Source organism: Lissotriton helveticus, chromosome 6 (genome assembly GCF_964261635.1).
Source record: "Lissotriton helveticus chromosome 6, aLisHel1.1, whole genome shotgun sequence".
In the NCBI taxonomy this organism is placed as follows: Eukaryota; Metazoa; Chordata; class Amphibia; order Caudata; family Salamandridae; genus Lissotriton; species Lissotriton helveticus.
The window spans coordinates 819,621,219-819,639,350 of NC_136067.1; the positions used below are offsets into that span (position 1 = coordinate 819,621,219).

The following is an 18,132-nucleotide window of genomic DNA, read 5'->3' on the forward strand; positions in this document are numbered from 1 at the left end:
GCAACCTCCACCAATGGATCGCCAACTGCGCCAACACTCTCACCCCCTTCCAGACACCAAGAGATGGCACAACAAGAAAAGCAACTGGTTCACCACAGATCTCCGAGAATCCAAGCACTCCTGCCAACCACTGGAGAAGACATGGTGAAACAGCAAAATCCTGGAGGCACGCTCAGCCTACAAAACAGCCATCACAACACACCACCAACTTATCAAATCAACAAAGAAAAACTTCATCCAAGACAGAATCCTTTCTAACGTCCACAACTCCAAGGAACTCTTCACCATCATACAGGAATTTGACAAACCCAACAGCGAAACAACCCACGTCCCTCCCTCCTAAGACCTCTGCAACAAACTTAGCTCCTTCTTTCACCTCAAGATCAAGACGCTCTACAACAACTTTGACGACCAAGACCATGGCACCGCCTCAACATCCACCCTCAATGACACCATTTCAACAGACCCTTCTCACCTGGACCCCTCTCACCACAGAAGACACCTTAACGACAATGAAGATCATCCACTCCGGAGCACCTTCTGACCCCTGCCGGCTGCACATCTTCTACAGGGCCGCCACGCAATAGCACCGGAGCTAGGCTAAACTATTAACTGCTCCCTCGAGGCAGCCATCTTTCCCGACAACTGGAAGTGCGCCAAAGTCAACCCCCTCCTAAAGAAGCCCTCCACAGACCCGATAGACCTCAAGAACTTCAGGGCCATCTCACTGATTCCTTTTGCTGCCAAAGTCATCAAAAAGTCAGTCAACACCCAGCTAGTACACTACACAGACACCAACAACATCCTAGACACCTCTCAGTCTGGATTCCACAGCAACCACAGCACCGAGATCGCCTTCCTCGCAGCCACTGACGACATCCACGCCATACGGCAGTCCTCATCCTCCTGGATCTATAAGCAGCCTTCAACACGTCTCCCATCTCACACTAGCAACCAGGCTCCACAAAACTGGCACCCAAGGAAAAACCTTAGACCTGATATGACCTTTCCCCTCAGGCAGAACACAGAAAATAATCCCGCCTTTCCTCTCAGAACCGACAGAGATCATATGCGGAGTACGCCAAGGATCCTCCCTCAGCCCCACACTCTTCAACGTCTACATGGCCTCCCTCGCAACCATTGTCAGAAAACATGGGCTCAACATCATCTCCTATGCCTATAACACCCAGTTCATCCTCTCCCTCACCAAGGAACCCGACATCCCCAGGCACAACTTCCGAGAAGGGATGAAAGCCATCACGACCTGGATGAGAAACAGCTGCCTGAAGCTCAACTAGGAAAAAACAGAAGTCCTCATCCTCGGCTCCACCGTCTCTGCTTGGGACAACACCTGGTGACTCCCCGCCCTCAGAACCCCCCCTCCCCCCCTACCCAATGGACCATGCACGCAATCTTGGCATCATACTTGACCCATCACTCACCATGAATTGCCAGATCAGCACCATATCCTCTGCATGCTTCAACTTCTTACTTTGCAAGATGTTCAAGTGGATCCCCCACCTCCCCCCATGACTCCAGGAAAACCATCACTCAAGCACTCATCATCAGCATACTGGTCTATGGCAACACCCTCTATGACCATATTTCAAACAGAGCAAACACAAAGTAGATGATAGACGGAGCGCTGAAACTTTTCAGACACTCACCCCTAGTCACAGATCTGGGTTGAATCCATCATCATTCTTTATCTCACTTTGCCACCCAGTTCAGACACAGCCATATGCAAATCAGCCATATCTGAACTGGGGTGGCGGAGTGAGCTAAAGAAGGATGATGGATTAAACCCAGATCAGTTGAATGGGGGTGAGTGCTTGCAATGTTCAACACTCTGTCCATCATCCCCTTTGGTTTTGCTTTGTTTGCACTAAGTTGGCAGGGTATGCCCAGACGTGGGTCCCTTGCTCACTTTGCCACTGGATTCAAGCTAGCCTGGCTGATGACAACTGATTAGCCAGAAACCGGACCCAGGATGCTTGTTTCCGGTCCAGGGAAGACATGGCTTGGCAGTTCGGGCTGGACTGTTTCCATGAGGCACAGGGTCAGACTGATTTGCATATGGCCATGTCTGAACTGGGGTGGAGGAGTGAGCTAAAGAATGATGATGGCTTAAACCCAGATCAGTTGACTGGGGGGTGAGTGCTTGCAATGTTCAAAACTCCGTCCATCATCCCCTTTAGTTTTGCTTTGTTCGCCCTAAGTTGACAGGGTATGCCCAGACATGGGTCCCTTGCTCATTTTGACACTGGATTCAAGCTAGCCTGACTGATGACGGCTGATTAGCCAGAAACCGGTCCCAGGAGGCTTGTTTCCGGTCCAGGGAAGACATGGCTTGGCAGTGCAAGCTGGACTGTTCCCATGAGGCACAGGGTCAGACTGATTTGCAAATGGCCATGTCTGAACTGGGGTGGCGGAGTGAGCTAAAGAATGATGATGGATTACACCCAGATTAGTTGACTGGGGGTGAGTTCTTGCAATGTTCAACACTCCGTCCATCATCCCCTTTGGTTTTGCCATATTTCAAAAAGAACAGACAAAAAAACAGAACACCAGTTTTGAAAAAAAATAAAAAATGAACGTCAGCCATATTGCAGACCCCTACTAACTATTTGTGCACCAGCAAAATGTCATACTAGGGTGTTTACAATATGATGCAGGACAGATAGGTGTGAGTATCTGTAAATACCGTTGTAAGGTGTATAGATGACTGAACAGGTGCACTTCTAGCTACCAGTGCTATCTGGCAACAGTAAAGATTTGGAAGTGGTGTTGAAGTCACTGACCTGCTTAGCTGAGCTGTCTCCAGAGCACTTTCCATTAGGCGGTGGCGAAGAGTGATAAGCTCCAGGATCTTTGAGAAGGTCTGCGTTATAAAGGCTTGCTTCCCTTTGCCTTGGCTCTGTTCATCATCGGCGGTTGACTCCACCACGTAAAGACCAATATCTCTTAACATGAGTGGATCTTCCATCATGACATCTGCAAACAGCTACAGTGAAAAAGAAAAAAACAGACCTCAGCCAGAATTTGGCAGAGTTTGGCAAAAAAAGGCTTTGGGGCAACCTACACTTGGAAGGTTAAGATCTAAAAAGCCAAAACAAAGTTATAGATATATCACTGATAATAGTTAAAATATATATTTCAATCCACTGGGAAGAATACAGACCTGTGGTATTTGTAAATGAATAAAGGATATTTTGAAATGGGATGGATCTGAGGTTGCAGCAGTAGAGGCACAGGAGAGATAGATGACAAAGGTGTTTCTCCTAATGAACCGGATGTTCTTTTAATAGTACTCACTGCTAAATCAGAACACAATAAACTATTTAGATCACATAAACAGGAACTAGAACAATGATTGAGAGGTGACTACACACAAAGGTGCTCACCACATTGGGTAGAATTCATATTGCAGGAACAATATCTTTTTGGATATTCTGGGTTCAGTAATATGACACTACTTAACTGAAGAAGAGTGCATCCTCTTTGAGAGGGTACTCTCTCAAAAACAATGCAGCTCGACAAATCCAACCTCTGGATTGGGTGTAGCATTTGATGCTAGAAGTTGTTGTTAACTTATCATTTTATAGGCATATTTAAATTAATCTACAGAGTTTTGTTTGTATATAAATGATGCTATATACTATGGCTGTAACCATGTACTGCATTGCATATATTTGTAAAACATAATTATTTGCTGCACAGTGGAGGACTGTCTGCCACTCCACACCCTAACAGGTATCATCAATGTTTTTTAGTTAGTGTGAGCTCCTCATAGTGACACACCAAATGTGTACTCTAGAGTGGATTAAAAAGGAAGATGTGATGTGGGTTAAATCCCAGTTTTTTAATCTAGTGGCGTTGAATCGTGAGGAGCAGGAGCTACAGAAACCTCAGGCTAGGGCCCATTATCTGACAAAAATCCTCTCTGTTAATGGAGCCCTATCTGAGAATTGTGACTAAGCCTTTTCAATGCTGGCTCCTCACTAGATTTTGTTTCAATCTGATCCATTTTACGCTTGGTGATTTGCCGGGGAGGTGTAAACCAGAGGATGCAGCCCGGTGCCAGTGTGATAACCATTCCCCACAGGACACATTGCACTTTATGATGATTTGTCGTTATTACAATGAAATTCGTAGGAAGTTTTTAGTCCCCCTATTGAAGGACAAAGGCTTTTTACAGGTTAGACCAGGGTTGCTTTATCTCCAGATGTTTAATAGCATCTGGGACATTTTTAATATCGCCAGCTTTCTTGTTGTTGCTGTTCGTCTCAGGAAAAGAAAAACTTCTATGATAGACCATGTATAAAGTCCTTATTTTTATATATCAAGGACATTTTTTAAAATTTGACATATCCAGTTTTAACAATTATGAATTATATTGTTGACGTTGCTGTTTTATCTTTTTATTCTTTTTTTACTCATCGCTCATATGTATTGACTGATAATTTGACAGTGTTTTTTTGTATTTTGGGCTTTGTACTTTTATGATTTTAATTAATCGATTAAAGTGGATTGTCTGTCTGACACACCAAATGTAACCATGAGCCCGCATGCCAATGAAGAGCAGTACTCCACATAGTATTTCTAGCCAACAAGGTTTACACTCAGACAAATCAAAATCAGAGCTAAACACTCCAGCGTGGGGTCTGAAAGCTGACTACACATGTACTGACATGCAACAATGCCTTCATCTACACTGAGAGTGCATCATCTAGATCCTGAGGATCCTGCTTCAAATTTGAATCAAGCATACAAACTGATTGGTTAAAGCAGAAAGAAATATGTATTTTAATTCCCTCTGATGACATAGGCATCTTCCTGCTACTATTACCTAAAATCACGTTAAAATCTAATAGAAATAAAATTTAATGTTAGCAGAGAAAATGGTCCTTTGTCATTTTAAAAAACAGCAGATAAAATATCTGCATAGTAAAGAAACATACATCTCTCTGAACTTGTGTGTTAAAGGAAGACCCTGGAGGCTTCATGTTGAGCCATTCATCCAGTGCGAGTTGAAGGACTTGCTTCTCCAGGTTGGTCACCTGGCTTGCTGTCTGTGGTCTGCAGAGGTGCTGGAATTCCTGACAGACATGTTCCAGAGATTTTGGAATGAGACAAGCTAGACCCAAGGAAGGGTGAAACTCCAACAAGTAAATGTTCTTCAGAGCAGGGCTACAGACAAGAACCAAAGGAAACCAAATAAGGTTATTTTACAATTTTAGCATTGTTAACAATGAGAAAATACTTGGACTGAATGTAATATGCTGTAATTAATGCAATATGTTGTAATGGACCTTGCCAGCCAAAGTATTATTTTCATACCAGTAATCAATGGAGAATCGGCCAGTGCATAGCAAATTAATGCTACTATAGGGAGATTAACAGCTTGGTTTTAAGGGCCTTTAGAAATTCAAGATAAGGATGAAAGGCTCTTAGACTTGATGGAAATCGGTTCCAGAGCTTGTAAGAAAAAGTGTATGCAAAGAATAATGTTATGTCTCCTTACATTGATTAATTAGCTGGAAGGATCATAAACAGTAGGATATTTAATAAGAAATCAATGTAGCAATAGACAACAATTATTTACTATTCACTTTAAAATGTTTAAAATAAAATCCAAAACATCACACTTAACCAATGTCTACATGCCTTTCAACCCAACACAAAAATATAAAAAGATTGAGAAAGCTATGTGCTTAAGATGATGTCTTGGCATGTTAAATTAAATTGTATATGAGCCTAGTGGTAAAAGTGCTAAGCCACTTTTTGTTTGGGGGGGGTGAACTTCAGAGCACATGTAGGCTTAGATTTCTTCATAGCATTATGTGAAAATAAGTACATCCTAAAAAAGACATTTCATTAACACAAATCCAAACTGACGAAAGATGGGAATTGCTATCTTCATGGAATAATTAATAAAAATATATGTTGAAACGTTTGTAGATTTTTTTAAAACAGCAATGAAACATTCATTAAAAAGGAGAAGGGAATGACATTAGGGTCCATAGAAAGAGTATAAATAGGGTTATGTTCATAGTAAAAGTAGGACTGGGAATAGAGAAAGTCTAGGGTTAGGATAAATGCTAAACATTGGATTATTGTTAGTGTTAGGGAAGTCTATGAATGCCTTTTCGGCATAACAGAGAGCCTTTAATTGTATTCATTGTTGAATGGATTAAACCTATTAATTAAATTGTCAATGCAATAATGGAAACCCAATTTTTTCAATTTCAAAGCTTTATTCGATTATTAAAAACAATCACAAAAGCATACAATATAAAAACACACGATACAAACATTACAGTGAGGACAATAACTCAGCAGTGTGAGAATTTAAAAAGTATTAAAACACCAGACTTTTCCTATGCGAAACAGCTTTGAGTAAGAAGGTAGCGGTAAAAAAACAGATATCTGCAGAATCAAGTGCAAATAACAATTTCAGGGCTTGGGCTGTAGTATACACAGAGTGTTTTAAAAACACAGGTCTAAGGTAGTAACGGTGAAGGTGCATGTAAAGTGGGCAAATAAGCATAAAGTGCAAAGTGCTTTGCCTAGATTGGCCATCACAGGGGCAGGGGGATTGACTATGTAGTTTCATCACTGGGAAGGCCACTAAGTTATGTACAATACCAAGTCTAAACCTCGTAAGAACAAATTGATGTGACTGCTTGGTTATAAATTTAAGGTACATAGGCATGCCCTTGTCTTCCAAAATATAGGAATAATAAAATACATGAGTAGACATGGAGCTGCACTTCGCTCTGCGTAAGTCAGATTTAGTCCCAATAAAGACATTTTTGAGTTCCCTTTTGGATACAGTAACAGCACAATGGGGGTCGTTAACGATGTCCAGGTTAAAAACATCACTATAGGAAGAAGAGACATAATTTAAGGAGGGAATCTTGTGGGCTTTGTCCAATTTAAGGCAATCTAGAATAATCTGCCTGGTAAAGTCAGTCTCGTCTTTAGCCCAAATTGACCTCCATACCATTAGAGGTCTCAATCCCATCAAGTCCGTTAGATAATTCATGCACACCTCGCTATGACACAGTTCAATGGAAGCCGAGGGGGGTAAACAAAGGAGTCTTTTAAGGAACCCATTCTCGGTGACTTGCAGTTCCCTATGCTGACAGTAGCCCCAGATACCAGAACCATAAAGTGCAATAGATACACACCTATGCCTATAGATATCTAACATGTCTGGTATGCGGCGACTACCAAGCTTGGCTGCGAATCGAAAAACTCCGGAGGAGCTTTTAGCCATCCTACCGTTAACATTTAAAATCTCATGTGCCCAAGTCCCTTTATTATTAAAAGTAACTCCGAGATAGCAGAATCTGTCCACCACCTCAATTTTATGATTATTAAAATGGAACGGCATTAAAGATTTCATCCGTTTACCACAAGCCATAATAAAAGTCTTGGAGTTATTAACTTTCAGTTTTCGCTCATTAATAAAATTATAAAAGATATTCATTAATTTTTGAAGCCCATTTGGAGTGCGCGAGAGCAATACTGTGTCATCGGCATAAAGCAGGACTGGTACAGAGCGGCCACCAACCTGGGGAGAGTCTGCCTGTACCATCTTCAGTTCCGATTCTATAGAATTAATGAAGAGGGAGAATAGCAGAGGGGCCAGCACACAGCCCTGCCTTATGCCTGATTTAACCTTAATTTTCTCTGTACATTCACCTGCCCGGCCAAAACGGATCTGGGCTGATAACTTATTGTAAAGTCTGGCCAGGAAGTGAATAATTGCTGGGGGAGCACCCATACCCAATAATGTGCACCATAACAAGTTATGGTCCACAAGGTCAAAGGCACTCGAAAGATCAGCGAAACAGAGAAATAAAGAGCCCTGTTTCGCTCTCGTGTACTTTCCAATAAGAAGGTCAAGATTAATGCACTGCTCTGTTGTCCCCAGTCCTTTGCGGAAGCCATATTGGGATTCAGCCAGAATTTTATTTTCCTCTGCCCATTCCTCCAGCCTCATCAGGAGAACCCTACTCATGATCTTCAGGGAGGAGTCAAGAAGGGAGATAGGGCGATAGTTCTTAGCCTCTCCTCTATCTCCCTTCTTGTAGATAGGTAGAATAATAGATTCACTCCAGGTAGGTGGTGTACTCTCCAAAACTGAAGCATTAAACACCTGCAACAGGAGTGGGCTCCAAAGAGTCGGGTTGGATTTATACAGGTCAACCGGGACCCCATCGGGTCCCGGTGCCTTTCCCCCTTTACTCCGACTTATGGAAATAACAACCTCTGGTAGGGTAATATCCAAGGGTAGCCTCTTTTCAGACATCGGGATAGGGGAACTGACAAAGTCCTCCCTGGGCGGGAGCAATATGTTGTAATGGACCTTGCCAGCCAAAGTATTATTTTCATACCAGTAATCAATGGAGAATTGACCAGTGCATAGCAAATTAATGCTACTCTAGGGAGATTAACAGCTTGGTTTTAAGGGCCTTTAGAAATTCAAGATAAGGATGAAAGGCTCTTAGACTTGATGGAAATCGGTTCCAGAGCTTGTAAGAAAAAGTGTATGCAAAGAATAATGTTATGTCTCCTTACATTGATTCCTTAGCTGGAAGGATCATAAACAGTAGGATATTTAATAAGAAATCAATGTAACAATAGACAACAATTATTTACTATTCACTTTAAAATGTTTAAAATAAAATCCAAAACATCACACTTAACCAATGTCTACATGCCTTTCAACCCAACACAAAAATATAAAAAGATTGAGAAAGCTATGTGCTTAAGATGATGTCTTGGCATGTTAAATTAAATTGTATATGAGCCTAGTGGTAAAAGTGCTGAGCCACTTTTTGTTTGGGGGGGGGGTGAACTTCAGAGCACATGTAGGCTTAGATTTCTTCATAGCATTATGTGAAAATAAGTACATCCTAAAAAAGACATTTCATTAACACAAATCCAAACTGACGAAAGATGGGAATTGCTTTCTTCATGGAATAATTAATAAAAATATATGTTGAAACGTTTGTAGATTTTTTTAAAACAGCAATGAAACATTCATTAAAAAGGAGAAGGGATTGACATTAGGGTCCATAGAAAGAGTATAAATAGGGTTATGTTCATAGTAAAAGTAGGATTGGGAATAGAGAAAGTCTAGGGTTAGGATAAATGCTAAACATTGGATTATTGTTAGTGTTAGGGAAGTCTATGAATGCCTTTTCGGCATAACAGAGAGCCTTTAATTGTATTCATTGTTGAATGGATTAAACCTATTAATTAAATTGTCAATGCAATAATGGAAACCCCTTTGGAAGGCATTATGTGTGGAATTGTATGAGACTGGCCTCTAAATATTAAAAAAAATAAAAAGGGTCTACTTCTAACACAAGGGGAAAACAAGAACTTAATCAACCTACTGATGGTTATCTCAGTTATTCTCGCAGGAAATATTCTAGATAGATGGATACACATACAAAGCATCAGCCAATTTTATTTCCTTGAAAGTGCTGAATCTAGGATGAGTGAAACCTGCGAGCCCTAAACAGAGAACAGTATGAAGGTAATGAAAGGCCATCTACATCTATGAAGGTAGTGATTCATTGTTTACTCTTCAACACTATTTGTATTGTGATATAGGATGGATAACAAACATATTGAAGTCCCTAATGTCAGAACTTTAGAATGGCACAGGAACTAAATCCCGTTATGCTCATGTCATGACTAAAAATGTTTAAGATAACATTAAGGACAACACTACACTCTGAAAATTAGGTAGAATTAAGAAGATAATCTACCGATTTCCTGATTGGTCAGTGATAAGATTAACTATAAAAAGATGTCACCACATCACAACTATTCAGTACAAGTAGGTGCCTCATTGACTGCAGATTATTTACCACTTTCTGTTTCAAATTTATCTTTTAAATAAGTTATCAGCATGGCATAAATATACTAACCTGGCTAATATAACATGTTAACGAATAACCCTATTTAGTTGGCAAACATACTCACCAGCTATTGTTAATTGAGATGAGTTGCTTGGAAATGATGTTTAATGGAAGTCCAAATTCATAGACGCCCCCACTCCTCTCTTCTTGCCAAATCCTCTGGACATATTCTCGCTGAGAGTCTATCTGGGGACACAGATCATGTTTTATTCACCACATATCCTTGAGATGTAGGACCATAAGAATTCTGCATGACTGGTAAACAAGCCATGACTGAATGGTGTTCCTTCCCTCTTTTGGGAGGCAGGCCATTTCTAGAACAAATATTTGCAATTCTTCACATTCCTTGCTCTCCCTCTCCTCAAATGCAAGTTAATTGAAACATAACAGATTGACTTCATTTCCTTATTTTGTTTTTTAAATAGTGGTGACTATGACAACACTGTAAATAAACATAACCATAACAAGAAATGCATATCAATTTATTTTTAGGCATGTGGTGTGAAAGTGAAAATGCACTCTGCAGGATCTCCTATTGAACAACTACAGTATTTAATGAAAATCCTTCATATAAGAATCCCACCTTGCTGGAACCCTTGGCAAACAAGGATCTAATCAACAAACCTGTTTCTATGAGTAATTGAGCATTATTCCTCTCTTATATGCGAAATAAATCTTAATACCCTGACCCAATAAAAAGACATTTTCTAAGGGCAGTCATGTATTCCTCCATGCTTAGTGAAATTTACTCATGAATTTCTACCAGTACAAATTGCCTACTCGCAGAAAACACATTTTGTGATTCACAAAGGTTTTCCTCTCTGAGTAAACATGTTTTAATGCTGGAAATACATGACTAAGTAACACCTAACACTGAATTAGGACACACCTACTCTTAAAAATGCTTTGTGACACAGATCTAGATAGCTAGTGATATGCCTTAGTGGATGAAGTGCTTTTTAGTATTGGAACCCCACCAGTGGGTACTGAAGACTTTGGAACTTGGTTCACTCCAGTACTGGCTGAGGAATAGATGCTAAGAGTGAGCGCGAATCAAAAGTTAACATCTTCCTTCTCTTGACCCTGATGTTTAGGAATCTCTCAGTTTGTGGATTCAGTGTAAGTAAAATTTATTGGCTCTTTTAATTAACAGCAAGCATATCCATCTCTGTTTCAAGAACCTTCATGCTTTTTTGTTTCATGTGGGGCAATCAATAGAGTTAAACAATTAGTACCTAATATTTTCCCTTTCTTGACTGTGTTGACGATGTAAGATGCTTTGATATAGAAGTAGCAAACAGAGTGGTCAATCGGTCTTGTTTTTGTCCTGGACACTTCTTATGAGACAACAAATTGAGTCCTAACAGGCACCTTGGTTGGCCCAAATTAATTCTACAACAGTCCATTTCTGGGAAATTGAAGGAAGAGTCATGATTATACTAGAGGTGTTTAACTATCTTGATCAATCGACATGTTTTTCTAGGTACTTGGACTTTACTATATTTATGTGTGAATGTTTGGGTTTTGAATCAGAGAAACAACAATATTGTGGTTCTTTCACTCTTCTTATCTTTGCCAACTAGACAGGTTCAAGTGATCAAGCAACTCTCTTCCACCTCTAAAAGCACCAGTGATTATTGCACTGGCCTGGAGAACTCAATCCCTAGGTCTAGCTACTGAAAACCTTCACTCACAGGAAGGTTTCATGTCATCAATGCTTCAACAAATTACACATAGAATAAGCAGGGAGAGGAGAGAGGAGAGTTGGCTCTGGGTCAGACACATTTAGCCACTGGCTTTCATGTGGTTTTTCATGGTTTGCAATTATTTGAATGGGTTGTCCCTCAAGGCTATGACATTTTGTAGATGTAAAACTATCTCATTTGTAATCCAATTAGATTTACGTGATAGGGCAATAAATAGTTATTTTGTTAGACAGCAGATGTGACATCACTTATACCTTGTAATTGAATCCAGTGTGTGTTCTGTGACGTATTTACTTTGCAGACAGGATGACATATTATTTGCTTATTTATGGACATTTTGTTTGGGAAGTGGGTGCTGTTTGGATGCATTAGCCTGTCATAAAGATATAGTGATATTCACTAATTGCTCTCCTACATTCATTTGTGTTACTTTGCTGTTAAGATAAGATCGTGTCATGTTAGAATTACAGTTTATTTTTGTTCCCAAAGTTAAGATGGGTGGTAAAAGTTCTTAAACATTCTCTACATCAATTCCATGGAAGAAATACTATTAATAAAAAACAATTACTATCCTGTTACAACTAACACCCTTGCTCTGTTATTTCGCTAACGACATCCTTTCCTATTTTAAGAGTTTTCTTTGGTCAGAAGTGCCTTCTGATTAGTAATCTTGATATTCCCTTCTTCAAAGGCTGGCAGTATCTACAGACGCAAAATGTTGCAGTGGCTGCTCAGTACAGAAGAGTTTGCATTCATTCCTGGTTGTATATTTTATGGGTTTTGTTTTGTTTTTCCCCCTTGGGAAAAATTCTTAAAGAATTCCTCTGAACTCCTAACCAGCTTTTTTGCCAATTTCTTTGCCATCATTTGTAACCTGTTTTTAAAAGGGGTTTCACTTTCGTATCCTCGTATAATTGATATACTGTATTCTCCCGTGTATACTATGCAAAGGTTTTACATCTTATCCTTGGTTCATGTGCTAGAAGGTTTTTTTTTATGGTTTTCCAAATAAGTGGCTTTATTTCCTAAACTGGGTGTTAGTTCATTTTTTGCTGTCAATTGAAGGCTGTGAGAACAAAGGAGTTAGGTCCTGACGGGACTGAGGGAGGGGCTGGACCATTTAAACTATAGGAAACAGAGAAGATGCCCGGACCCTCGTATCTTAGTATAGAATTTATCAGATAAAGACCAAGTGCAACTTTATGAAACCTGGTATGGTACTTTTATTTATACCTATTACTCTTGTTTTTTTGAATTATTTTTTGAAGAAATTTTACCTTTTGGCAGAAATAGATACACATTTACACATTTACCCAATATCTTACAAATTTGACAAAAACAACCAAATCAAAACAATATCGCAATAAAAAAGAACAATACACATTGAAAATACATTTCATCCATACTTGCTGTCTGATAAATTCTATACTAAGATACGAGGGTCCGGGCATCTTCTCTGTTTCCTATAGTCAAATGAAGGCTAGCATTTTTTACATTCAAGAACTCAAGCGGTGTTCAGTTTTATTTATTACATGTTATATTGAAACTTCAGATTCAGCTCTGGTAAAACTGTCTTAAGTTACTACCATGCTGTCTCGACAGGAGTTATGTATTATTGCGTATGCTATTTCCGCTGCAGTATATTCAGTTTATGACAATTGTTCATCTCTGTCACACTATTATTTCACTGGCATTATTTAGTTCATGTTATTTACTTCCAATATACTTTAAAAAAGCATTAAAAAAATCTTCGGTCTGCCCACACAATGCGGATTTTCCTAACTGTCTTGATGTTAAGGTTTGGTTTTATGAAAAACACAAACGAGAATATTATTCTCCCATTTAATTTAGTGTGTTTAACCCACCTGGAACTTTTTTTCTAGAAAGGCAGCATGTCTCATTAGGGGAGACTAATCTAATGAAATGTGTGGCTCTAGGAGTGTGGCCTTCATGCTTGGGTATGATGCAAAAGGAATAGCCTGCAAACTATGGAATCGCAAGTTCCCTTCCCTTCTTCACTGGTGGCATAGGCATTGTAGTTATTGCTGTCTGGGTTTAGCCCTCGTTATTGGAAACAGTAAACAGAGGCCTTGCTAGCTATACATGGTTTTCCTTTTGGCTCCCGTAGGAAGCCTTTAGATGTAATAGGGCTTGTTATGATTGGATCTGAACATTTTTCTATAGGATCACAAGAAATGTAGTTGCTGCTGTTCTTAAAAAACAGAAGGGAAAGCATAATATGTGCCTCTGTATCTTTAATAAAGTTAAAATTGACTTCACAATGGGTAGGAATAGTTGCAGGTACTTGGAATAAATAAAGGAACAACAAAGCGGACGTTCTTTGGTAAAAAGGGTAAACTCTTCCCATATTTACGACTAAGCACTTGGCAAGTCAAATCCTTTGAGTTACCTCACTGTGCATGCACATATGTGCAATAATATCCTCATTCCCATGCTTTGTTTGGAATGGTATACCATCAGATATGAGGGCCTCTTAGAGATGTTCCCCTGGATTTTTTTATATGTTGGTGACATAATTAGGAAAAGGTCTGAAAAACAGCTAATAGATACAAGGCCAAACAGGGGAGGTAGGTAATGGTTTATCAAATGACCCCCATACCTGTAATCCATCTTGACTTGGGAACCTCTCTGTAACACTGATTGCTGTGATGGCTTGTATCTAGTTGCTATAAAATCTACACGGCTGGAGATTAGTAATGCTACACGTAGGAGAAACTGGCTTGCGATGTAACCCAGTAACTGGACAAACAGGTATACCTACATCTTGGAAAGTAGGAAGAAGTTGGTCGACCTTGGTCAGTTGGAAAACATAGACATTCCTGCTAATTAAAGACCTATGTGTGAAAGCAGGATTGAGACTGGACTTTATGACTGCTTCTTTAGAACCATCATTCACTACAGTGGTTAAAATGGAAACATAAAGGTACAGGGACTTACTTTCTCAGAGTACCTGTTTACTACTGAGCAGTGCAAATACACTTCCATTAAAGGATTGCACCCTTGCTGTGAGGTACTGGTACTATCCCTTTTAATTGGAAGAAATGCAAGTTTTGAGTACCTGAAAGTATCTGCTCAATTTAAGCACTGGGTTACTAAATACATTAAGTTAAGAAAACACAGCTCACTTACAAGGTCAGACGTACCAACAATGTTTTTGGTCACAAACACTCCGAATGGGTGTCTGCAAAACATTGTGAATGGGTACAAATTTGTTATTTGGAAGGGGCGTATTTTGGGCATCCCTTACAAATACCAAATCTGAATGTGAAGTATAAATGTTTTGCGACTAAAATTCAGACACAAAACAATGAAACATTTGCGACTTCCAAGTTAGAGTGATAAACTGTTCACAAAAGGGAAGGGGTCCCTCGCTTTGTGAATTTAAAAAAGTTTGGTGGGGAATATGCAATGGTCCCGGAAACCACTAACAACTCTCAAACAAACTTTTGAAAAATGGAAACTTTTTTTTATTACAGCCCCATTTCCTTAAAGGAAAACGGACTGAATTTAAAAGAAATGTTTACTTTATTAAAAAGTGATCACAGACATTATGGCTCTGCTAACCCTAGCAGGCCACCAAAGTAGCGGCTGGTCTGTGGGCGAAGTGGCGAGGCGGGGGTGGGGATTGACGCTGGACGACAGTGAGTTGGGGAGAAATGACAACAAATAAAAAGAAATATTTTAAATAGGGAAAAAAGAACTTACACTCTTCTGTTCCTTCCTTGTTCTCACTGCAGCACACAGGCTCCCAGTGTACCCTGCAGCCAATCCTGACACTGATCTCATGCTTGAAAGCAGCATCACAATAGGTCTGAGTGCCGCAAATTTGCACGCCCAGAGAGACTGGGAGCTTGTGCTTGCTGTCTGCAACCCAGCAACACAGATGGGTTGGAGAGAACTCAGTGAGCATGTCGGTTTGGCCATCCTGAGATGTCCGGCCAAACTGACATGTGCATGCACTGAGTGCAGTGCCCAACACTCCCTCTCGTGACTGCACTGTTACCGCGATTGCCCTGCCCCCAAGAATCACCGGCTCTGAGAACCTGAAAAGAAAAATGATAATTAACCTGTTTTTGTATTGTTTTATTTGACAGTTTTGAGGCTGGCGGGAGGACGACACAGCTCCGACATAACGGAGGAGCTGCCACTGCACCATTATAGTGATAGCGTCCAATCAAAGTGAGTTGCAATTAGGGACTTATTTATTTTCACATTTGTAAAGTGTAATGGAATAGTCAAGATTTCCAGTAGTTTGTAGGAATAGCGGTATTTGCTGGTTTGGGGTGCAAGGGGCATTTTGTAAAAGAAGGTGAACACTATTTACCTCATAATTTTCTTGCAAGTAACTTCCCACCTCTAAAATCGAGGCAAAATTGCTCCTGCATGTGCCGGAGTAAGTGTTTTATCAGGCTGGCAGTGAAGAGCAAATACTCCACATTCAAAGTTGATGTAAAGAAATGGGGTTCTCCCTGGATAAAAATATCATTACCATGGAGGAAAAACAATCATGCTGTGTGCTGATGAACATTTGTGTTTCATTTACACATGTGGAATTTCAAATGCATAAAATTAACAAATTAGAGTACTTTAAAAAATGCAAATGTCACAGATATTCTGGAATAATCTTAGTTTCATTTGTGACTCACTAAAAGTGGAAAATGTGCTCCCAACAGAGTATTAAGCGCATCAGAGCAGATTTCTGGCTATCACACTTGACCCTTTGTGACTCAAACCTTGTATGTTTGTACATGCCCTTCCTAAGTTATTTAATCATAAAAATAAGCTATGGAAATTACTTTGATATTATCTTACTGATGGTTCTAATGGTTTCAACGATCTAGACCTAATATTACAGATTTGTGATTACCCCCTTCGTTTCTACGTGTGCAACAGCGGATAAAGTGTTAGCCTGGCTGCTCTTTTTGTTAGTTCTCAAGTTCTGGAACATCGCACTGTATGTTTTAGGGTAGAGGAAATAAAGCACAGAGTTTATTCAGTTGTTTTATTTATGAACACTCAATCGCGATCTTCAACACTGTAATATTAACGTGCAATTATATGTCCTGTAGAGAATCTCAACTCACACACAAACCTGTAAATTAATATTATCATGCCTTTTTAGCATTTACTAAACTTCTGTTGTTATAGATGAGTGAAATATTAAAGGAATTCGATAATGATATTAATCGGACTGATGCTTCTAGATACCTAATTGAAAAAGGGGCATGTATTTGGTAAGGTGTTCATTCACCAACACTTTGACTTACTATTACCCAACTACTATGATTTTGTGCTTCTTTAGTTTATACATTTATCCCTTTATTATCAAATATTGACTTTAGCACCTCGTCTTATCTTTTCTACGTTCCTCTTCAGTGGCACACACTTTTGGGGACCAGCACTTTCTTTTCCTTATTAGACTGTAAGCCAGAGCAAGAGAGAAATACACACAAGTTTTAAAGAAGGAGTAAAAGAAAGACGTAAAAAAGTGACAAAGAAAGAACTTGAAAGAGTCAGATAAAAGGATAGAATGTGATTGTTGTGGATGAAAGAAGCAAGAGGAGGAATCAAGACTATGTATCCTTTCTATTCGGCACGCTGACATTCACTATCCTTTGCCGCGGGCTCCTGAGCAAAACTTTGGTACCCAACACTTATTCTTTTACAAATTAAGCACTGTTATCATCTTTCCAGTCTAGTTTTAGGTCTAGCCTAGCACAGCGCGCATGCGCTACTCTATGGGAGGCTTCTTGTGAGCACTCCAAACTTCTCCATGTGGGTGTGGCTCCGCCCACACATTTGATTGGCCTTTGTGTATGGCTTTCAATAATGAAAGCACACAAATGGCCAAAGGCGGGTGCATGTCCCACCTCTTCTTCAAATGTTCACTCCCATGGCGTTTGGGTCTCGGGAGCGAGCAGCGGTGCGCAGGGTGCAGCTGCATTCCTCGTCGCGCCGTCCGCTTTTTAACTACACATCCCCTTTAATTTTCACCATTGCAGGTTTTATTATTTTAATTTGGAGGCCGCGCACCTTTTAACTACAAGCACGCTTTCATTTCAACAACGCAGGTTTCATTATTTTAATTTGGAGGCCGCGTGCCTTTTAACGACAAGCCTGCTTCTTGCGTCTCTTTCTTGCTCTCTTTCCTTTGGTTCCCCCTTACGAAGCTTCTATCAACGTCACCATCTCATCACCATTTTGGATTAAAGCGTAGCTTTAACAACAGGAAGCCTTTTTTACTGAATGCTTCTGTAGCCATGCATCGGGCACTTTATTCTTGTTTATAATTATATTCACTATGAAAATTGAAACTATAATTTCCATACAGCATGAGGGTTTACTTCATTATTAATTTCTCGAGCTTAAAAGCACGTTAATACAGTTTAACAACTGTAAAAAGTAATATGATTTGTTTAGTACAAACAATGTGTATTATTTTTTTGAAAATAACATTTAGT

General features: G+C 39.8%; 1 protein-coding gene across 1 annotated transcript in view; it reads right to left on the reverse strand.

Moving 5' to 3' along the window:
• The window catches only part of LOC144762518 (uncharacterized), a 709,614-nt gene that overhangs the window by 623,460 nt on the left and 68,022 nt on the right, over window positions 1-18,132 (reverse strand). Inside the window, exons 12-14 of the mRNA XM_078647742.1 lie at window positions 10,009-10,130; window positions 4,962-5,190; window positions 2,802-3,004 (exon numbers count right to left, since the gene is read on the reverse strand). Of these exons, the coding sequence (XP_078503868.1) occupies window positions 2,802-3,004; window positions 4,962-5,190; window positions 10,009-10,130 (554 nt within the window). The remainder of the gene's footprint in view (window positions 1-2,801; window positions 3,005-4,961; window positions 5,191-10,008; window positions 10,131-18,132) is intronic.